This window comes from Eumetopias jubatus, unplaced genomic scaffold, assembly GCF_037043125.1.
Source record: "Eumetopias jubatus isolate StellerSeaLion01/CBP00866 unplaced genomic scaffold, mEumJub1_p1.0 scaffold_7, whole genome shotgun sequence".
NCBI classification, from domain to species: Eukaryota; Metazoa; Chordata; class Mammalia; order Carnivora; family Otariidae; genus Eumetopias; species Eumetopias jubatus.
In genome coordinates this window covers 23,037,915-23,059,365 of record NW_028274813.1, presented here as the reverse complement: position 1 = coordinate 23,059,365, position 21,451 = coordinate 23,037,915, and the positions used below count along the sequence as shown (strand labels likewise).

General features: G+C 36.8%; 1 protein-coding gene across 13 annotated transcripts in view; it reads left to right on the top strand.

Moving 5' to 3' along the window:
• Nucleotides 1-21,451, top strand: part of NRXN3 (neurexin 3) — a 1,474,839-nt gene that overhangs the window by 1,113,406 nt on the left and 339,982 nt on the right. For all 13 annotated transcript variants that reach the window (XM_028123318.2, XM_028123231.2, XM_088025019.1 and 10 more), the window contains one exon: nucleotides 14,091-14,272. In XM_028123318.2, coding sequence (XP_027979119.1) covers nucleotides 14,091-14,272 — 182 coding nt within the window. The remainder of the gene's footprint in view (nucleotides 1-14,090; nucleotides 14,273-21,451) is intronic.

Below are 21,451 nucleotides of genomic sequence, written 5' to 3'. Positions count from 1 at the left end.
ATCACTGTGTGGGATCTGGGCACATTCTATGATGACACAATAGCACAGTCTCACTTGGGCCTTAAAACCATGGCATTGGTTCTTGGTAATCCTGGAGCTCTAACCAAACCCTTGACCATTATTTTTTAGGCACACAAACATCAGTAACCCCAAAATTAAGTTGTCATTCTCATGCCCTAAGCAGTGCTTCCTTTTCTATCTATAATTTTAGTTGCCCAAACTTGAAAACTCTGAATCAACTTCAGTGCCTCTCTTTTCTCTTCCCCAAATATCAAATGGATCACCAGATCAATGCACTCTTCACGTCTTCAGGATCCATTCCTTCCTCTAATTTCTACCTCTCACTAATACAGGCTTCAGCTCACCTGTCTCATGTCCTGGCTTTGGCACTGGCCTTTACCTAGAGCCACGTGGATACACTTTTCTCCTTCCATCCTCCACACCATAGCCAAAGTTATTTTCCCCAAGCACAGATAAGGTCATGCTTTCCCAATGACCAAAGTAGTCATTTGGCTCAGGTCATGATCCCAAGGTCCTGGACTCCCTGCTCAGTGGGGAGTCTGCTTCTCACTCTGCCACTACCCCCTCCCCCCCACTTCCATTTGTGCAACACACTCTCTTTCAAATAATTAAATGAAATCTTATTAAAAATTTAAAAATTTTTTTTACTGATTGAGTGCTCTCTTTTGCTTCTGAGAATAGATTATTTTGACTATAATCACTTTTTAGTAAATTTTAAAGTCTTCTAAAGCTGGTCTTTCTTTATTCTTCCCTTTAAAATTTTCTTGGCAAATCTTACGTACTTATTTTTCTTTATGAACTTAAAAAGAAATTGAGATTCTGTTTAGAGGTGTTGTAAAGATTAACATGTTTATTGATGTATTCATATTTTCCTTCAGTAATATCATATGTATCTTCATATATATGGACATGTTTTATGTGCTCCAAAAATTATACTTTCCTTTATATAGCTTTTCTTTGTATAACTTCTTGTTGTATTATTTTAAAATATTTTATAGATTTTTGTTATTGTGGGATTTCTCTCTTTTGTTTCAACCTGGTAGTTACTATTATTAAAACAAGCTCTTGTTTTTTTTTTATTGTAGTAAAATATACAAAATGAAAAAATTATCATTTTAACCATTTTCACGCACACAGTTCAGTAACATTAAGTACATTCACACTGTTGTATAATCATCACCACAATCTCCAAAGCTTTTTCATCACCCCAAACTGAAACTGAAACTGTGCCTATTAAACAATTGCTTCCCATCCCCCTCTTTTCTAATAACCACTATTCTACTTTCTATTTCTATAAGTGGAGTCATGAGATACTTGTCCTTTTGCATTTGGCTTATTTCACTTAGCATGATGTCTTCAAATTTCATCATGTAGTAAGTATCGGAATTTCATTCCTTTTTAAAGCTGACTCCACTGTGTGTATATACCAGTATTTTATTTTGACCATTTATTCAATCAGTACATTTGGGTTGTTACCATTTTGAGGCTACTGTGAATAATGCTGCTTTCAGTGTGGCTCTACGCATCTGGTTGAGTCCTTGTCCTTTGTGTGTGTGTGTGTGTGTGTGTGTGTGTGTGTGTGTGTGTGTGTGTGTTATGCACTTAGGAGTAGAATTGCTGGACGATATGGTAATTATAATTATATATTGAAGTGTTTGAGGAACTCTCATAGCATTTGTTAACAGGAGCTGTACCATTTTATATTATCACCAACAGCACAGAAGGGTTTCAATTTCTCCACATCCTTGTCAACACTTATTTTCTGTCAGTTTGGTAATAACCACTTTATTGAGTATGAAGTGATAACTCATTAGGATTTTGATTTGTATTTCCCTCATGATTAGTGATGTTAAATATCTTTCTATGAGCTTATTGGCCATTTGTATACCTTTGGAGAAATATCTATTCAAGTCTTTTCCCCATTTTGTAACTGGGTTGTTTTGTTGTTGAGTTGTATGAGTGGTTTATATATTCTGGATATAAATCCCATATTGGATATATGATTTGCAAATATTTTCTCCCATTTTGTGGCTTACCTTTTTTATTGTTGATAGTGTACTTTAATGCACAAGTTTTTCATTTTCAAAGTTTAATTTATCTATTTTATTCTTCTGTTGCCTGCTCTTTTGATGTCATATTCAAAAAATTTTCCAAATTCAGTATTATAAAGCTTTTCTCCTATGTTCTCTTCTACGAATTTTATACTTTTAACTCTTACAGTTAAGTCATCCATCCATTTTGAATTAATTTTTGAAAATGCTGTAAGCATCCAACTTCATTTTTATGCATATGGATATATATTTTTTTCCAGAATCTTTGTGAAAAGATTCTCATTACTCCTTTGAATGGTCTTGGCACCCTTGTCAAAAATCATTTGACCATCTATGCAATGGTGACAAGCTATTAATTTTTATGTATTTATTTTATATTGGACCAACTTATCAATTGATCTCATTAGTTTTAGCTTTTTTTTAGATGAGTTACTAGGGAGATGTATGTATTCAATCATATCTTTAAAAAATATTGTATTCATTCCCAATATGTTACAACTTATTTCATTTTATTGCTTTATTGTTTTAGTAAGAACTTATAAAACAGTGGTGAATAATATCACAATAATGAACATCTCTATCTTCTTGACTTTAATGGCAAAGGCTATATAATTTTACTATTTAGTATGATGTTGCAGTTTGTTTTTGATAGTCCCTATCATATTTAGAATGCTTTTTTCAATTCGTATTTTGAGTAAAATTTTTGAAGGAATGACTGCTGAGTTTTTCAAGTGCTTTCTAAAGTCCTAAATAAAATTACATTCTAATTCTACATTAATTAGGTGATATAACAAACTTTGCTAATAGATACCTTTATGTTGAGATACACTATTTCTCATAGTCCTGGAATTGTATATTATTCTTTTAATGTACCATTGAAGTATATTCAGAAAAAATCTTTAATCAGTATGCATAAGTGAAATTAGTCTAGTGTTTTGTTCTGTTTTCTGTATATTTATCAGATATCGGTATTACAAATATGTTGAATTTGTAAATGAATTGGGGGAGATTTCTAACCTTGCCTGTGGTCTGGTAGAATTTGAGTAACTTAGGAAAGATGTTTTCTTTGAAAGTTAAATAAAACTTACTTGTAAAATCATCTAGTATCTTTTGTACCATCTGTATCTTTTAAATAGTACAATTTGAATCACCTTTCCTATGGTTTCTGGGTCATTAGTCTATTGAGTGTATCTCCTTTTTCTTAGAAACTTTTGGCAAATCATAGTTTTCCTAGAAGTGATCAATTTCTTCTATTTTTAAAATATATTTATCTAAAGTTGTATAAAATAGTCTTTTACATATTAATATTATCTATATCTATGTTTATATCCGCTTTATAATTTCTACTATAATATTTTTTTCTCTTAATTTTTCTTACTTTTGGTTTTTCAGGGTTTTATATGCTTTCTTTGACATTTTAAAGTATAAGCTTTGGGGTTTTTTTTAAACTCTTCTATTATTTGTTTTAAATATGTTGGGTAAATTCCAGTTTTTATTAATCATCACACACTAGCTTATTAATTTTATTTATTTTCATCATCATACCATAAGTTGAAAGTTCAGTTCATTTATGTTCATTTCCTTTATTATTATTTAGGACATTTTCTTCTGAGTAAAGCTTCATCTGTAGTTTATAGGACTTGATATAAAGCAGTCTCTTTTCATTAATATTCTAATTTGGGGGATATATATAATATATATATATGTTGTCTGTAGAAATCATTAAGGATTTCTTTATCAACAAGAACATGATCAGTTTTACTAGTGCTCCAATTTGAAATGTATATGAATCACTGAATGTGCTCCGTAGGTTAAATTTCTGGGTAACTTATCACTTAATCATCTCAGTCATCCTTTGCCAATATCTTTAACAAACACTTACGTGCCCCTTTGTGTTCCAGGCACTGTGATAGTTCCCAGGAGTTCTTTTTTTTTTTTTTTAAGATTTTATTTATTTATTTGAGAGAGAATGAGAGAGAGAGCATGAGAGGGGGGAGGGTCAGAGGGAGAAGCAGGCTCTCTGCTGAGCAGGGAGCCCGATGCGGGACTCAATCCCAGGACTCCAGGATCATGACCTGAGCCGAAGGCAGTCGATTAACCAACTGAGCCACCCAGGCGCCCCCCCAGGGGTTCTTTACTGTCAAAGACTTTTCTAGTTGTGAAAGAAAGAAAATTTCAACTCGCTTAGACTAAAAGTTAGCTATTAAGAATTTTCTATGAGACAAAGTTGCAACTTCATAACACAGGCCATTAAAACCAAGTCCTGAAGAGATTTTCTATGTGTGTCCAACTCTTGATTCAACAGTTTGACTTCACTCTTTGGGTCAGGGTTTATTTTTTTCCAAGTTTTTTCCTGTGGTAGGAAATGTGGCCATGGCAGCTGTGTGCTACTTACGATATAACTCTTATCATCAGAGAAATTGATGGAGTGTTCCTCTTCTTCCAGGTTACAAAAATAATAATAATAATTCAGTGAAATGCTCCAATTGGTCCAACTTGGGCTTATTTATCACACCTTAGCTAATCAGCTGTACGTAAGGGGCAAAATCTGTTAAAGACTTTTAAACAGTTTCCATTGAAATCACATGATTGGTATGGGATAAAAGAGTCATTTCTATATGAAAGGGCTTACTGTTGCAGGACAAAGGAGGAAGATGTACTTGGAATAGGGAATAATTAAATTCTACAGATACCAAAACTTAGGCATCTCTTCACTTTGAGGTGATCACCATAAAACAGAAAAACTAAATTATTTCTAGAATTCTGTATAGTGTACATGACAGCTATTTTGATCCTTATTGCCACTTTTTGAGATGAGAAGGTAAAAGAAGTATCATCAACTCTTAATAAAGGAGAAACTGAGGCATGGCGAAGCTAAATGATTGTTACAGAATAGGAGAGGGGACCATAATAGTTGAAATTTCTTCCTTTTGCTTAATTCTGACATGGGTTCTGTGATTAAGGATCTGTATCTCATAGAAGTAAGATTCAATACCCTTAGAAATATTAGCTAACTATTCCAGGAAATTCATGATTTATGAATTAGAGCCACAAATACACCAAAGTCATGTTTATAGTCCCTGGTTCCTTGAAAGTGTGAAGTCCATATAAATCCAGCATTTAAATCAAAGCGCTAGAAATAAGCAACTGCTCTTCATCTGTGTTTCTTTTTCAGAGAATATTCAGGACTTAGAAATCCCTTGATTGCTCTTATTAGGGAAGGTATTTCAAAGCTGTGGAATAAAAAGAGGAAAAGGAAGCAGATGAATTCACTCTGAACCTCCCTTTTATTCTATATCCCATGAGATGTCATCAGAAGGAATGAGTTTCTAAAAAAATGCTACAGAAAAGTCTGATGAGTAATTATAAAATGATCAATTTTATTTTTCTTTTCATTCATTTATATTTTGCCTAGGGACAAATGTATATATGGTCTTTGCCCAGTGATATGTAAAATAGAATAATGACATGGCTATTCTTAAATAGGTTGCATTGCTTTTCTACTGTATATTCTTGTTAGGTTAAATCTATTATGTATTCATATATATGTGTATGCATATATATGTATTCATATATGTATGTATGAATATTACTAAAAACAGTTTGACATGTGATTTAGGAACTGAGGGGTAACATAAAACATTTTGATGAAAGATAGGTGTGCTTTTCTTCTCTGAGCCTGCCAAAAATTCACCAAAGAAAAATTATTCAAACGTATTTGTGGTTAGCTTTCTTTTATAAATTGGAAGCTCTGTTCTCCACCTGGAAAGTGTTGTGAACCCTAATTGATGAGCATTTATAAAATTTTTCCACATTGAGATGAAATGACAAAAAGCTAAGAAGGATTAATGGGCAGATACCTGAATGACAGTGTGAAGATCTGAAAGTATAGGTGAGCCAGGTTTTATTGATTAACTCAACAGCATTTATTTCCTGAGCATTCAGTGTTGATAGAGAGATAAATTAAACAGCCCTGTCCTCCAGGAGCTCATGGTACAGAAGAGTTCTGGATTTTCATTTTGTTTGACAATAAAACTTAATATTTATTTCCTCAAACCTGAACACTGTGCAATTTCCTAGGACTTACTTTGTTTTGCTATAAGAAACAAGCTTGGTTATGAAAGTTAAATTAATACTGGCTGTGAGATATTCTCTGAAATAAACCTCATATAGAGTCCACCCCTTCAGAATTTAGATTTTTAGGACTGTGGTGTAATTAATGAAGAGCAGCCTATTGTCTGACTTTGCTTTATATACTTTGCGGAAAACAAGCTCATATTAAGCCACTGTCATTTAAAGAAAATAAAATGATCACCCCTATACTGTCATTTCTATTGTGAGAGCATTGAGTTTCCATCTTGTTTGTGGTTTTGTTTTGTTTTGCTTTGCTTTACTTTTGGGGCACATGTTAGGAAGCCATTGTCCTCATGTTCATTGCCATCTCTTTACTCAGGTACACAGGTAAAGGTAAAAGGTGAGCGTGTTAGCGATACAGCTTGGCATAATGAAAAGGATGTAGGTTGTTGAGTTAGGTAGATCTTAATTAAATCCCCGATTCTACTAGATCTTAAACAAGTTATTTCACTTCAATCTACAGCTTCCCTCATCTTTAAAACTGGGAAAGTAACTGTTATGGGCTGAACTGTGTGTCCCCAAAATTCGTATGTTGAAGTTGTAACCTCTAGTATCTTAGAATGTCACTGTAATTAGAGATAGGGTCTCTAAAGAGGTATATAAATTAAAATGAGGTCTTCGCGAGTGGGGAGGGAGGCAGGGTTGCTAATCCACTATGACCGGTGTCCTTTTAAGAAGAAATTGTAGGGCGCCTGGGTGGCTCAGTTGGTTGGGCAACTGCCTTCAGCTCAGGTCATGATCCTGGAGTCCCAGGATCGAGTCCCACATCGGGCTCCCCGCTCAGCGGGAGTCTGCTTCTCCCTCTGACCCTCTTCCCTCTCGTGCTCTCTGTCTCTCATTCTCTCTCTCTCAAATAAATAAATAAAATCTTAAAAAAAAAGAAGAAATTTTACATGGGTAAAGAGAGGCGGCCATGTGATGACACAGGGAGAAAATAGCCATTTTTGAAAAAAATCAACCTTGCTAACACATTAATATCAGAATTCTAGACTCCAAACTTGTAGGAAATAAATTTCTTTTGTTCAAGCCACCCAGTTTGTGTTACCTTTTTATTTATTTACTTATTTATTTATTTTTAAAGATTTTATTTATTTATTTATTCATGAGCGATGAGGTGGGGGGAGAGAGAGAGAGAAGCAGGCTCCCAAGGAGCAGGGAGCCCGATGTGGGACTCGATCCCAGGACCCTGGGATCCTGACCTGAGCCGAAGGCAGACGCCCAACCATCTGAGCCACCCAGGCGCCCTGTGTTACCTTTTTATGGTAGCCCTAACAAACTAATACAGCAAAGATATCTAAAGTAAAAGGTATAGGAATTTGAAATATTGTATTATAGTGTATTATATAATAAATGATTCATACATATAGTTAGCAGAAGCATCAATATTAGTATTAACATTAGTATATAACTAGTACTGTTAAGCACAGAGATTTGTGAAAAAATTAATTGCCCCAAACAAACAACAACAGCAACAATAACAATGAGTTTTTGAAACTTCTTTTTTAAGCAAGGGGAATTTAAATGTATCCCTGGAAGCCTTATTTTTAGATCACTTTCAGTGGGGAAAACATTTGTAAGGTCTATCACTAATCAGTTTTTTCCCAGTGGAAGAGACCTGGAATATGATGAGTAAAAATAACTTTGTAAAAAAATCTTTGATGTAATGTGTTTCTAAAAATGTCATTATCTCTAAGACTCAGAAAATGTCATGTGTTTGTTAGCAGTCATGAATGTGCCCAGAAACTGATTTTATTTTACTCGGAATTTGGGGAAGTACAGGTGTGATGAGAAATCATAGCAGGAGGCCATCACAATTGTTGGTATCAGTTTTGGAAATAGCATAATTATTTGGCTCCTCTGAAGATCCCCTGGAAAATTCATGATAATATTCCCATGAAAAGGTCCAACCAAGCATCTTTGCCAAAATAGGGCTTGTACATGTAATCATCCATGAAGCATGGTTCTTTTTTATAATACTTACTACCAGAACTAAACAGTAATATACTTCTTTATTTCTAAAAAAAATAGGTTAATAGGTAGAATTTTATTGGTTTTGTATTTTTCTCCCACCAGCTTCTATGGAAGCTTTGACATTGGATACAATATATATAATTCACCCTGTGCACAAGTTTGAGTTCCAGTATCACCAAGCAGATTTTTGTACCAAACTGAACGAGTATTGGTTCTGCTAAGAAGTCTTTGACTTGCAGTTTTTCTTCCAGAATACTGGAATGTGCTCTGAAATGTTGCCTCTGTGTTTCCTGGCTTAATGCCCTTTGGTTTTAATCATTCTTCTTTCAAGAAAGAGGAAAAAATGGACCCAGATTGAGGGAACCCTCATCTGCCTTAGCACTGTTTAAGAAATGGGGCTTGGCTCTCCCTGATTATGTATTTGACTCTTAGGCAGTGTTGTCAGTTTCTCAGTTAGCTGAGCAGTAAATCTGATCATTTCTTTGCCAAAGATAAAGGATGTTTTTTTAAAATAGATGAAATTTCTCTCCTAGCGTTCAGTCCCTTCAGTTTTGCTTTATTTAAGGCTTCTTTATCATCAGTTTTGGTGTTTATTTCAAAAAATTCAGAGTCGACAAAATAGATCATAATAAACCATCCATTCAATAAATGCATTGCAGGACTGTTTGTAAAATCTGTATCACTTACTTTGTACTCCCTAGAGGCTTCCTCTGTAGTGCAGAGGTTTTGTTCATAGTTTCCTATCCGCTATTCACTTCCTCCTTCTTGTGGAGCTCTTGGTCCCCATGGATTCCTTTTGGGAAGCTTCATGCTATGGGCCCACAGGACAGCTAGATGAGGGCAGAGTCAAGGAAGGGGCACACTGGTTCTACTCTCAGCTTCACCACTTAACACCAGGTCCAGTCACTTAATCTCCTGAGTCTTTATTTTCTGTTTTATTCTAACGAAAATGTTTACCATTGACGCTTCAGTGGGTACTGGGGGAAGAAGGCAGCAAATGAGATACTCCCAAAGAAAACAATCTGAAAACCATTCAGTGCTATGAACATAGAAGGTCCTGCTGTGATGAATACTCCCCAAAACAGCCAGGGGTGTGTGTAAGAGGAACCATAGAGCAAACTGAGTAAAAGAAATTGAGAAACTTTTTTTTTTTTCCAGACCATCAGTCATTTTGAGATCCTTGAGCTTTATGTCTCTATTTGCTAGGAGAGTTATGTGTCATTTCTGAGTCTTTCCATTTTGGTTTTGTTAGCTATCTGGTTAATTGATCTGAATAAAAGATAGTTTTAAGTCAGTAGCAATAACTGCATTTACAGGTGTGATATATTTTGTCATTTATTTTCCAAAAGGATTTACCACTTCACAGTAAAGAACACAAATGTGGATAGAGTTGATGAAAGTGTAATACAATAGAAATAAGGAATGAGGGGCCTGAATAATAGAGGAAGACAGATATATTACCTTGGCATCATGAGATTTTATACTAAGTTCTCAGGCAATGTTCAAAGAGCACTGGAGGAGTTTGATTTCTTGTTTCTTACCCTGGTTTACTTATCAGGTGGTTTGCACAGAAAGAATTATATTTATTTTATTACTTAATTTATTATTCTACATGCTATATTTGTCCATGAGTAAATTATCTAGTTCTCTTTAAATTTAATTTTCTCAGGTCTCCCCTGGGAGATGCTTGCATTGTTCCATTTTAACACCAACCAAAAACTATTTCGGGGAAAGCTGATTTGCTTTGTTTTCTTTCCTTTTTAAAAAACATAAATAGACAACCAACATTATATTTAGATGAATTTCTGGAGCCTTTTATCTGTAATTATTTGATGGAAAAAATAATAAATTAATTCCAGGTAGTTTACTATGTTTTCTAACTAAACTTTCCTTACTTCTTACAGACACATACACATATGTATGTATATATTATTTTTATATCGAATATAAATCCTAAATAGGTCTATGATTCTGTTTCTATTGGTAATTGCCAAAAAGAAATAATATGCTACTTGGATATAAGAATAGAAAACAGTGTCATAATGGCAGGACCATGAGGTTAAGAAGTCAAAGCTACAATAGTAATAATTATCCAAATGGTCTAAATAAGGACATGTTAAGTTGCCATCAATAATTATATTAAATTTTAGTAAAATAAGCAGTAATATGTGCCACAGGTTTAAGAACTATTTCTTGGGGAAATGTATGACCTGGAAAAAATTTTATCTTTTATTGTCCTTGAGAAACCATCGATCATCTATTTAATCAGTTTGTTGTATAACTACATAAAGCTATTCCCCAGGACTTCTTCATGATCTAAGTGGAGCCTGTCCTACCCTCTTCTTCCCCCCAACCAATTCCATACACAGAATACACCCCAAAAGATACATATTCATACCCTAACATACCTGGCTCTGCCAAAATCACCATCAGCCCCATCACAGTAAATAGCTTGCCAATTAAAATACAATAAGCCAAACCCATTTTTTGGTGCTTTTGAGACAAAAGAAGTTGTGTGTTAAATAACATGTCAAATTTGTTGACTGTTTGAAAACGGTGTGTATACATATCTTGGTTAATGGTGACAGTGTGGAGATTTCATTCCTGAAATACTCTGTTGGTGGAACTCAGCAATCTCGGCGGCTTCCAAACTTGCAAATCCTGCAATGTTGAATGGTCAAAATGCCACCATAGCAGTTTTTCTTCAGTTGAATTGATCACTTTTTGCTAGCAAGCAGGAAATTCATCATTCTGATTGTTAATAACTGGAGTATGATCTTCGTACCAGCATACTTAGCACAGCGAGAAACCAACAGGCAGAGAAACTAGGCTCAGGGGAGCAAGCATGTGATGTGGTATTGCATGGCTTGGAAATGAAAATCTTTAATGGATTAAGGAGGGTTCTTATAGTTCTTAGGATGTGCCCCAAATGTTGATTTGTAATCCACATTTTAAAATAAGAAATTAACTTTTTAATTTGAAAATGTAAAGCAAAATAAGTCCATGTTCCCCCTAGGACTCTAGGCATTTTATATTAAAATAAACAGAAAGTGCACTTGCAAGAAAGCAAAGCTAACTAAAGAGGGGGAAAAAATAACAGGTTTTCAGAATAGAAAGTTGTAAATATTAATTAACTTCCTTTAAAGCCAACATTGACTATGGGAGCATTCAGGGTCTTTATTTACCCTTACTAGGAAATTTGATACCAAGAATACATATTTTTAGATTTATTTCCACATGGCAGAATAAGCCAATATGCTAAGGACTTTGTACTTTTTTGCCCTTTTCATCTACAAAGTTAGAATTATCTAACATAGTGGCATCTTAAATTCAGAACAACAAAAGCAAGCAAAATAATTTTTAAGGCTGATTTTTGATCTACCTTGAGATTATTATAGTGAGGTTTTGTTCTTTGTTTACTTAAAAATTAAAGCCATGATGACCTCCTAACCACTATATATAAGAAATTGTATACTTACCTTTTAAAATGTTCTTCCTCTTTATAGTCTTTATTGAGAATTACTGAACAGTCAGTGGATAAAAAATATGAACAGAATAGAAGGTTTGTAAATTTATTTGTATGGTTAGAAGGCCAGACTAGCTTTTGAAAATATGCCAGGTTTGGGGGCTATGGCTTTGTTTTCATTCCATTTTGGTCTTATAGGAACATGTGAAAAGAATAAAGTATAGTCAATTTTGCACCACTGGTATAGTTCATTGAATAATTTTATTAAGCTGTAATTGGCATATGGTGAGGACAGGCTTTTGGAAGCAGGAGGGAAAGCTGGAGACTTAAAGAGGTGCCATTTATGTAAGTCAGGTGCTTGGGTCTCTATTTCCAAACATTGTTAACAAATGAAATATCCCATAGAACTGTTGTGAAGATCCAGCTAATGAATTTGAAAAGGTTTATTTAAACTGTAAAACACCAGGCATAGGTGTTGCTGTTATCAACTGTGGACTTGCTCTTTTTGTAACAAAATGATAAAATTATTTCCTGATAGAGTATGGATTTATCATATTTATTTAAATATGTAGCAGAATCCACTACATATTTAGGATAAAATAGGGTAAGATTTTATAAATTGCCACAAAATGTCACAGGCTGATTTGCATTTTTGGTGATTCTATACATTGATCACTGAGTAACCTTCAGTTTTCCAAATAAAGAATAAAGAGGGTGGCGATGACATATGTAATCATCTACAGGAAAGGGAATTATTTAAATTCTTCACAGATGGATAGATAGCAAGGGTAAATCATTATGTCCACATTTCTAAGTTTAAGAAGCATTAGGGTATCTGTGGATGGTGAGGAGCAGATATTGTTTTGCATATAGCATTAATCATAAACTTTCCATACCACAATCCCAAATTCTCCAGATGACTGTGGAGGTCTTTTCAGACACTATCCAAACAGGATTGAGACATTCATAAAAGGAAGATAATGTTATGCTACACGTAATATACAAACTGAGCATATTGGAAAGACTAGAATAGTGACCTTTCAAAAAGGACAAATTAGATTCTATCTGCCTCAGAGTATAATGTGGCTTAGTGCTTAAAATAAGGATGACATATGACATATACTCCTAATTCTAGCCTCATAGCAGTTGACTTTATTATTTCTAAATAAGCTGCATAACTCATTTTTTCTTCACACAACATAATTCAATCCGATATTCCCTGTAAACTAAATGTGAACCAGTGCTGGAGATTTTTAGTGAAGTTGAAGAAATCTGAACGCTTATCTAATGCTGCTTTAAAATAGTTTCAAGGATTGGACCATGTTCAGTGGGAACACACAAGAAGATCTGCTGCCAAATATTCTTTGAACTTTGAGATGAGTAACATATGGAAGTACTCACTACGGGTAACATACATAAAGCCATAGAAACTACAATGATGTAGTCTGTTCTGGGTACCAAATCTAAATGCTTTCCTCCAAATTTAGATTTAAAAACTTATTTTTAAAAACAGACTTTTAAAACTTATGAGATGCAAATATTTTCTTTATTTTTCTTCCTGTTTGTTTTCTATGTATTTTTAAATTAATATATTCTTACTAATCCCTGGCTTTGTAAATAATGAGTGAAAAGATGGTAAATACTAAAAACACTGATAAATCCACTATTCATAAGTGGCAATACCACTTATGTTCCAAATTCATCACTGTGAGATTTTTTTTTCTGTGTCTTCTATATTCCCTTTTTGAAATTGAGTTTGGAAAACAGAGGGAAGCTGTTATATAATACCAGATAAATACCATCACTAGGGAAATAAATTAATTTTTAAAAGGCTTCTGGAATTAATTTTTATCACATATTTTACAGCAACATAATAGTGAAATAGGCCAATGCAGAACTTGGTTTTCTCAGGCTCTAGCCTTCTTTTCTGTGGGGGTGCTCGCAGGTCCAGGTGTGAAAAGAATGATGGCTTTGGACTTACACCTTACCTCTGGTGAGGCATTCCCGGAACTGCTCCCGGCCCCACAGGCCAGAATGTTCTGAGAGCTGAGATGGGGGGAACTAGTTTTCTATCTCATGCCTGTCCTAGCCGAGATGGAAAATTAACTCTGCTGTTGAGGAAATTGGGAAAGTTGTCCATCACCACATACCCTCGCTCTCAGACAAGGCATGTTATTTGCCGTCTGCCATTATACGCAGGAACTGAAGATGTTCAGGATGTCTCTCGCTAACATCTGCTTTGTTATTAACTCATTTTGCCTGCATCTTTAATTTGGGGTGACAGCCGCCTTGCGAGACTTTAGATGCCATCCCTCTCAGTAAGCAAATAACGGCATGTGGGGGCCATCTCCTCTCCGCAGTGGTCTGTGCAGAGCCTCCACAGCGTGCCTGCAGCTGGCGATGCACAGTACATGCCCTGATGGCTCCCTCTCTCCTTGCTTTCGCAGCTGGCGCTACGTACATCTTTGGGAAAAGCGGAGGCCTCATCCTCTACACCTGGCCGGCCAATGATCGGCCCAGCACACGCTCTGACCGCCTCGCCGTGGGCTTCAGCACCACCGTGAAGGATGGCATCTTGGTGCGCATCGACAGTGCTCCGGGCCTCGGTGACTTCCTCCAGCTTCACATAGTGAGTACCAGGCCTGGGCCTGGATTTCTTTGTCTTCCTGCTGGTGTGAGTCGGGGAGCCAGATTAACGCAGCGGAACATTCTAGATAGACTCGGCAAAGAGGCACATGATTATAAGAATTGCCTAGGTGTGTTGTAGCTGTATCCCAGGGCTAGCCCTGGTGTCAAGCCTCGTTTGTACCCTTAGACGTGAACCTTGATCTCCATGGGGTACTTCGGGGATAAAAAATGAAAAACTCTTTCAGTCCAGACACCCAAACCACTCAGCTGTGTGGTTTGGCCTGTCATGCAACGTTTAGCAGACTGCCTACGTGTAAATAAGAGATTTACCTGGTACTTTGCCTTCACCTGTTGCAAGTAGCAAAGCCCACATGGGTGGTAATAACCTCCTATGCTAGGGGTCAGTAAAGTGTTTCTGTAAAGAGGCAGATGAGCAAGTATTTTGGGCTTTGCAGGTGATACAATCTCTGTCAGAGCCTCTCAGTTCTGCCATTATAATGTGAAAATGGCCATAGATAACATGTTTTTAATAAATGTGTGTGACTATATTCCAATAAAAAAAGGCAGGCTGCAGACTCTACTTTGATGACCCCTACCCTAGGCTGCAAACTTCCTCATACAGGTGTAAAGAACATGTGATAAAAACCGAGGCCAGGGTGGGTGGGGCAAAAAGGAAACAGCACAATAACCCAGAATTGTTAGATTCATGTGTATTGTATATCCAACATTTTGTTTGTATATATAAGCCCAATAGGACTGCAACCTCAGTCACTGCAGATTGTGAAGAACACAGTGCAATTCTAAGAAATTATAATGATTTGGAGGAAAAAATTACTTTGTTATGAGGATAGAAAATATTTTTATAGCAACAATTAACCCATTTTATCACCTGTGCAGTCTGCAGTTAGGAAAGTAGGCTAAAGAAGGATATGATTCTCATCCATAAGCACCAAAAGTGCAGCCACCAGGAGCAAAGAGAGCAATTGTTCTCATTAGTTAGCAATGACAAGGCCAGAAAGAATGGATTTAATTTGGAGCAATAAGAATTCAGTTTAAATAGCAGGGGGAAAAAACAGTTAAGAGGAAAGATCAACTGGGGATTACCACCAACCTCCAAAAAGGAGGAAAAGGAACATTTTACTGGGCATCTTTGAATCTGAGTTTTGCTAATGTGCTGGTCTACTGAGGAAGGCAGAGAGTGGAATTTTATGGCTGGTCTCCAGAGTGGAGGTGGCTGGCTGGAACCACCAGCAGCCAGCTTAGCCTGCAAGCGCCACCCATCTCTAGCACCGGCTCTTCCAATACGCCTTGGAAACAGGAGCAGCTTCAAGTGTAAGGCTTGAGCTGGAAGCCTGTCCGCCTCAGTGTGAGCCAAACCAGGCAAGAGTGCAGGGAAGGGCTGGTTAGGAATGATCACCTTCAAAATGTGAAAGAGGGGTCTTAACGAAGTTGTGAACCTTTATACTTTCTCAGATGCTTCAAGAACCATATGGTCCTATGAGCCTGAGCTTAAGCATTTTAGAAAGTCATGCCAAGGAGCATAGAGGAAAAGCAGCCATAGTTTGTATGTTTTATCTTTATTTGGCCTCTAAAAACCACCATAATTTACAAAACTCTGTGAGATTTATGCTGCATATAACTTAATGACTATTTCATGGCAGCTATAACTAGGCTATTATTACCAGCTCGCTTGCATTTTCACAGTGATTTACCTTCTTTTTTGTTCAGTGTGACTTACTAAGAAAAAGATGATTTGGCACAGCCATGAGCATCTTTTTTTGAGTCAGATAATGTGCTACCAGTTTATCCACTTCTCCCCTTTCGTGTTTTGTAGAGCATCTCCACTTTTAAGAGAAATGTTTCTTATTTTCTGAAAGTTTACTTAAAATGTTTTTATAAAAGGGATATGAGGATCCTGGGAACTTCTAGGAGGAACTATAGCATTCTGTTTTAATATCTTTAACAGCAAAAAAAGAAGAAATTTTACATCAAAATATGTAGACCCACTTGGGTCCTGTGGACCTTGTCCAGTGATGCTCTATCATTGCTTAAACATTCTAGAAAATCCCAACAGATTGCCCTTTATCAGTTGACATCATCTGACCTTCTTAGAGAAAAGAGAGACCCTACAATGTGGAGAAACCACATCCTTCTGGAATAGTCCTGACATGCTCATGACCCTCTTGAGCATGGGATCACTTCATTGGTCTAATAATTACAAACCATCTTTTATTCCCTAGTGGATTATCTCTGGTGTCTACCATAGGTAAAAACTATGTGACTATATTACAATCAAAATTCATTTATAAAAGCAGACTGCAGGCTGTACTTTGGTGACCCCTGCCCTAGGCTGCAGACTTCTTCATAGAGATGTAAAGAACCTGTGATAAAACGTGAGGTCAGAATGGGCAGAGCAAAGGGAAGGTTCCTTACCACATTCAGGAATAAAGGAATCCAAGTAGAAGATCAAAAGAATTGATTCCAAAACCTGCTTCTTGTTTTGGACCTTTACATAGATGCACCAGGAAAACGAAGCCATAAATACCTACTAAGATACTTTTATGTGACTTTTACAATCTGTAAAATGCGGATTCGTTTAATGCACGTAGCTTGTTTCCTTGTACTAAAGAACATTGCTCAAAAAGAAAATAATTCAAGGACAATTAAGGAATGTGGAAAGGATTGGGCAGGAGGCAAAAGGATCCATTCCTGCTTGCAGTTTACCTAGAAAAGAGAAACCCACCAGAGGAAAAGAAGTGACGGCAGACACAGAGAGGAGAGGGAGGCAGGATGGATCTCAGGGGTAAGGGGAGAAAGGAGGGCACTGGGCCTGGGGAAGAGGACCTGTCCTCCTGGAGGTGTGCTCCTAGCAAGGGGTCATATCTGGGAAACTTCATTCTTCCAGTGTGGCTGTTGATTGTGGAAACAACCAAGAGTACCTTGGTGCTACTTCTGATTGGTTGCCAAGCTCCTAAGTTGCTCAAAAACAAAGTATAAACTCAGTAATTAGCAAGTCCTAGGAATTCCTGAAGTGTTTTGAGCCACAGTAACTCTGTCCTTGGAACAAGCCCTTTTTACCCCCCACTTAGCCTATTTAAAGGAAGAGAAAATGCTCTTCCAAGAACGCCAAGGAGTCTGACCCTGAGGTGAGCACCCTTTCTAGAACAGACCTGCTTGCTGTGGAGTCCCCCGAGCGGGGATGGCAAAGAGGCTTCCTCTCGTCTGCCAGCTCTGAGGACCTCTCACTTCCTCACTTCAAGCTTTACAGTGGGTGGAAAGAATTCTGAGAGCATCAGGCAAATCTAGCAGATAGGAGTTCCGGCTTCCAGCAGGGGAATCCACCCCCTGAGCTGAAATGGGACTTTGTGGATGGATGCATGCTGCATGGATTACCCTTGCTCTAGGCTACCTGCAATCCTATCCCTGACCTTTCCCACTTCTTTCCCTTTGTCATCCTGAAATGCCCATGCATTAAAAACTCTTTTGGAAAATTGGAATCTTCTTAAACTCCTTCTCCACTGGAAGCCCTTGAATCATGTGCTAATTGGTTTAGTCGTTCATCTTTTTTTTTTATTCATTCAGTAAATATTTATTGAGTACTTACTACATGGTTAGCAAAGGGAATAAAATAGTTACCTATTTTACTAAAATCTCCAAACTTTTGGAGCTTAAATTATGCTAGAAGATACAGAAATTAGTTTTTGTTTTGTTTTGTTTGCTTTTTAAAATTGAAGTCAAATTAACATTCAGTGTCATATTAGTTTTAGGTGTACTATAGTGATTGGACAATTCTACACATTACTCAGTATTCACAATATTATTGCAATATTATTGACTGTATTCCTTGTGTTCTGCATTTCAGCTCCATGACTTAATTATTTATAACTGGAAGTTTGTACCTCTTAAACCTTTTTATGTATTTCATCCCCATCCCCTTCCCCTTTGGCCACCACCAGTTTGTTCTATTTAAAGTCTGTTTTTTGTTTGTTCATTTGTTTTGTTTTTTAGATTCCTTATATAAGTGAAATTATATGGTGTTTGTCTTTCTCTGACTTGTTTCACTTAGCATAATACCTTCTAGTTCCATCCATGTTGTTGCAAATGGCAAGATCTCATTCCTTTCTATGGCTGAGTAATACACTGTGCATATACACCACATCTTCTCCATCCAGTCGCCTGTTGATGGACACTTTGGTGGCTTCTATATCTTGGCTTTTGTGGGTTTTTTTCTTTCTTTTTTATTATGTAGAACAACAGGTAGTCTGAGCAAACCGAAATGGGAAAAAAAAAAAATGGACTGATAGTACATTCCCCACCTCTGTCTTGGTGCCCCTTTCTTTACATCAGTTCTTCACCTGAAGGTACCAGTGCTTCAAATTAGCTTATGTTTCTTCATTTTTGGTTCACACTTCCATGATGCACTATTTTCTGTGTCAACTATTAATCGTAATATTAATGAAATCACAGATGAAACGTGTTTGGCAAAGGCAAAAAGATCTTTGCTTGCAATACGTATGCATGAAATGAAATTCCGTGGAGGGACAGTGTCTTAGGGCAGAGGGATTTGTAAAGAAATATTACTTCAAATATGTTTTGTCCATTGACATCTATTGTTGAGAAATTAATCTGCTCAATATTTGGAGAGAAGCTGCTATTATTTGCAAGTGACATCTGCCTGTTGACCTCTCATGTAGGCTCTATGAAGCTGTGTCATGTTACACTCACCTTCATTTATCCAATCAGTAAAAAATTGAATAAGACCAGAGAAAGGATTACCATGAAGTGCTTGCTATTCTCTCATGAAACTCTTGACAGCCTCCTTTTACCACCTACAAAATAGAAGGTCAGGCATAACTGGGCAACAATTAGCTTCTCTTTATGTAGTTAATACAGGGTGTAAAAGAGATATGCTATTAATTTCTTTCTCCCTGTGTGTAATTTACAGTAAATCCTCTTGGATTCATTTTTTAATTATGAACCTTTCAGGAACAGTGAAAATTTATGTGTCAGGGCATCTGTTTTGTTTGACAAGAATCTATAACCTTCTCCGACTGTTTCTCTCCTCACTTGTAACGTAGATACTTAGATAAAACAGAGTAAGAGAAGAGAGAGGACTGCTGTACTGATTTACCCCCTTTTCATAATGGCAGAGTGTTCTCCTTGCAAAACTGCCCCCCCCACCCCAGGTAAAAGGCTCACAGTATTCTCTCAGTGCCATATTTGGGGAAATAGAATATTTATTAAGTTTGGTATGTACAGTATTGTTTTTCTATAATTTATAGCATTTGGAGAGACTCCTGGAGAATAAATGGGAGCAAAGCTGAATTGTGATAAACGGTCTCTTCCTCACATCTATTGCATCTATAAATTGCTGGCCCGGATGCCTCAATCGGCTGTCTCTGTGTGAGATATTTACAATAAACCATCAACATCTGCTGAGTTAGTCTTCAGTGAGGTTAGGTGGTTAGGTGTTACCTTAGATTTGTGTCTGGATTTGGCCAGTGGCAGAACTGGATTTGACTTAGGAAACTGTATATGGGGGAATCTGCAAGAGGAGTATAGAGAAATGTTGGCATTTTTGTGACTGGTAACACAAGTAGAGAGGGAAAGAGCAAGGAAACAACAAAGGTGTCCAACAGATGCAATTTTGTTTCCCACAGAGTGCTGTGCACTGCAGGTTGGCTCTGTATTCCCTTTCATTGCTATTTGTTCTTAGTGAAAAAGGCCTCTTTGGGTTTTCTGGGCTTAGGAGCTTTTCCAGATCATTAGCCACTTCTGTGGAGAGGGCCTGCTGGGGATCTTCTCTGCAGTTTCCAGCTTAGCCGTTCCATCGCGGCAGAACTGGAGAAGGTGGGAGAGGGGAGTGGAAGTGGGGATTTGATGAAGTGAGCACTTACGCAGGCTGGACCAGACACAGCTCCCTGCATGGGAGTTGGGGTGTGTTTTCTCCAAACTCTGTTATTCCCAAAGTATTTCTATCTAAATCTGTTTACTTTGATGGCACACTCGGTTTCGAGGGGCAGCCTGCCATCGTGGAAAAATGTATTTAATTCGAAATCAAAAAAGATGTGGATTTGAGTCTCAGCATCCGGTGAGCTCTTTGGCTATGAGCAGGTCATCATTGCCCTGGGCTTCACCTTCCTCTTCTTTTAAATGGGCACAAAAATTACTACACTACAGAGTTTTTCCTGAGGTTCAGAGGGAATAAAGTATTTAGGAGTTGTTTGTTGTCGACTAAAAACTTCACAAATGTAGGATGGTAGTTTTCTTGATGACATATCTGGAAGGTAATAACTTCAATAGAGGGAAAAAAAATTAGGGAAAGGAAGAGTGTTTTAAAATTAAAAGTAGAGTCTCATTTTAAGTATTTTTAAAAGCCTGCCAAGACTATTTCTGAAAACAAATTCCTGTTTAATCTGATTGAAAGCAATTGTTTTTAAATTAATCAGATTCACAATTGAGACTTTTGGGAGTATCCCATAAGCACAAGGTGAAGAAGCCAGGTACCTCTGAGACAGACCTTGTTAGGTCAGTAGGATATGGCATGGAGCTTCCTTGGCATGTCGTTGTAGGGCATTTTGTCTCCATACAACACCACAAGGTGATGCGTCGTGCTTTCACTGCCCTTCAGTATAATGTTCCAAAGGGCTGAGACATAAACAGCCTGGCCCTACCCTTGAGAATTAACAGAACCCAGAGAGGGTCCTTGCTGCAACCAGCGTCCTAATGAGGGTACAGCCACATTGAGTGGGATGAATAGCTGCCACCACCAAGTAAACTGGAAACTAAAAAGCACGTATACAAGTAAAAGCATTTTATAGACTTTGATTCCTCAAAATATGCAGGAAAAGTGAATGATAAATTTAGTGTATAGATAAAATATATAATAATGCAGTCATAAAAACTGAGTCGACAAAATGTATAGAAAATATTTCATGGGTGGTAAACCATGATGAGAAGCAGAGGCCAAATGGCCATATCTTTCTCATTTATCACTTACATCAGCGACTCTTTCACGGTTAACGGAATAACAGTCATGTTTCAGAATCCTCAGTGCATACCAAATAGGAATTTAGAAAATTTAGGATTCAGAGAATTTAGGTCATGAACATCAACTAGTGTATTTAAATTGAGTGTTTTTTATGTGCCAGGCAAAGTGCTACATTTTGGGGGTACTGTA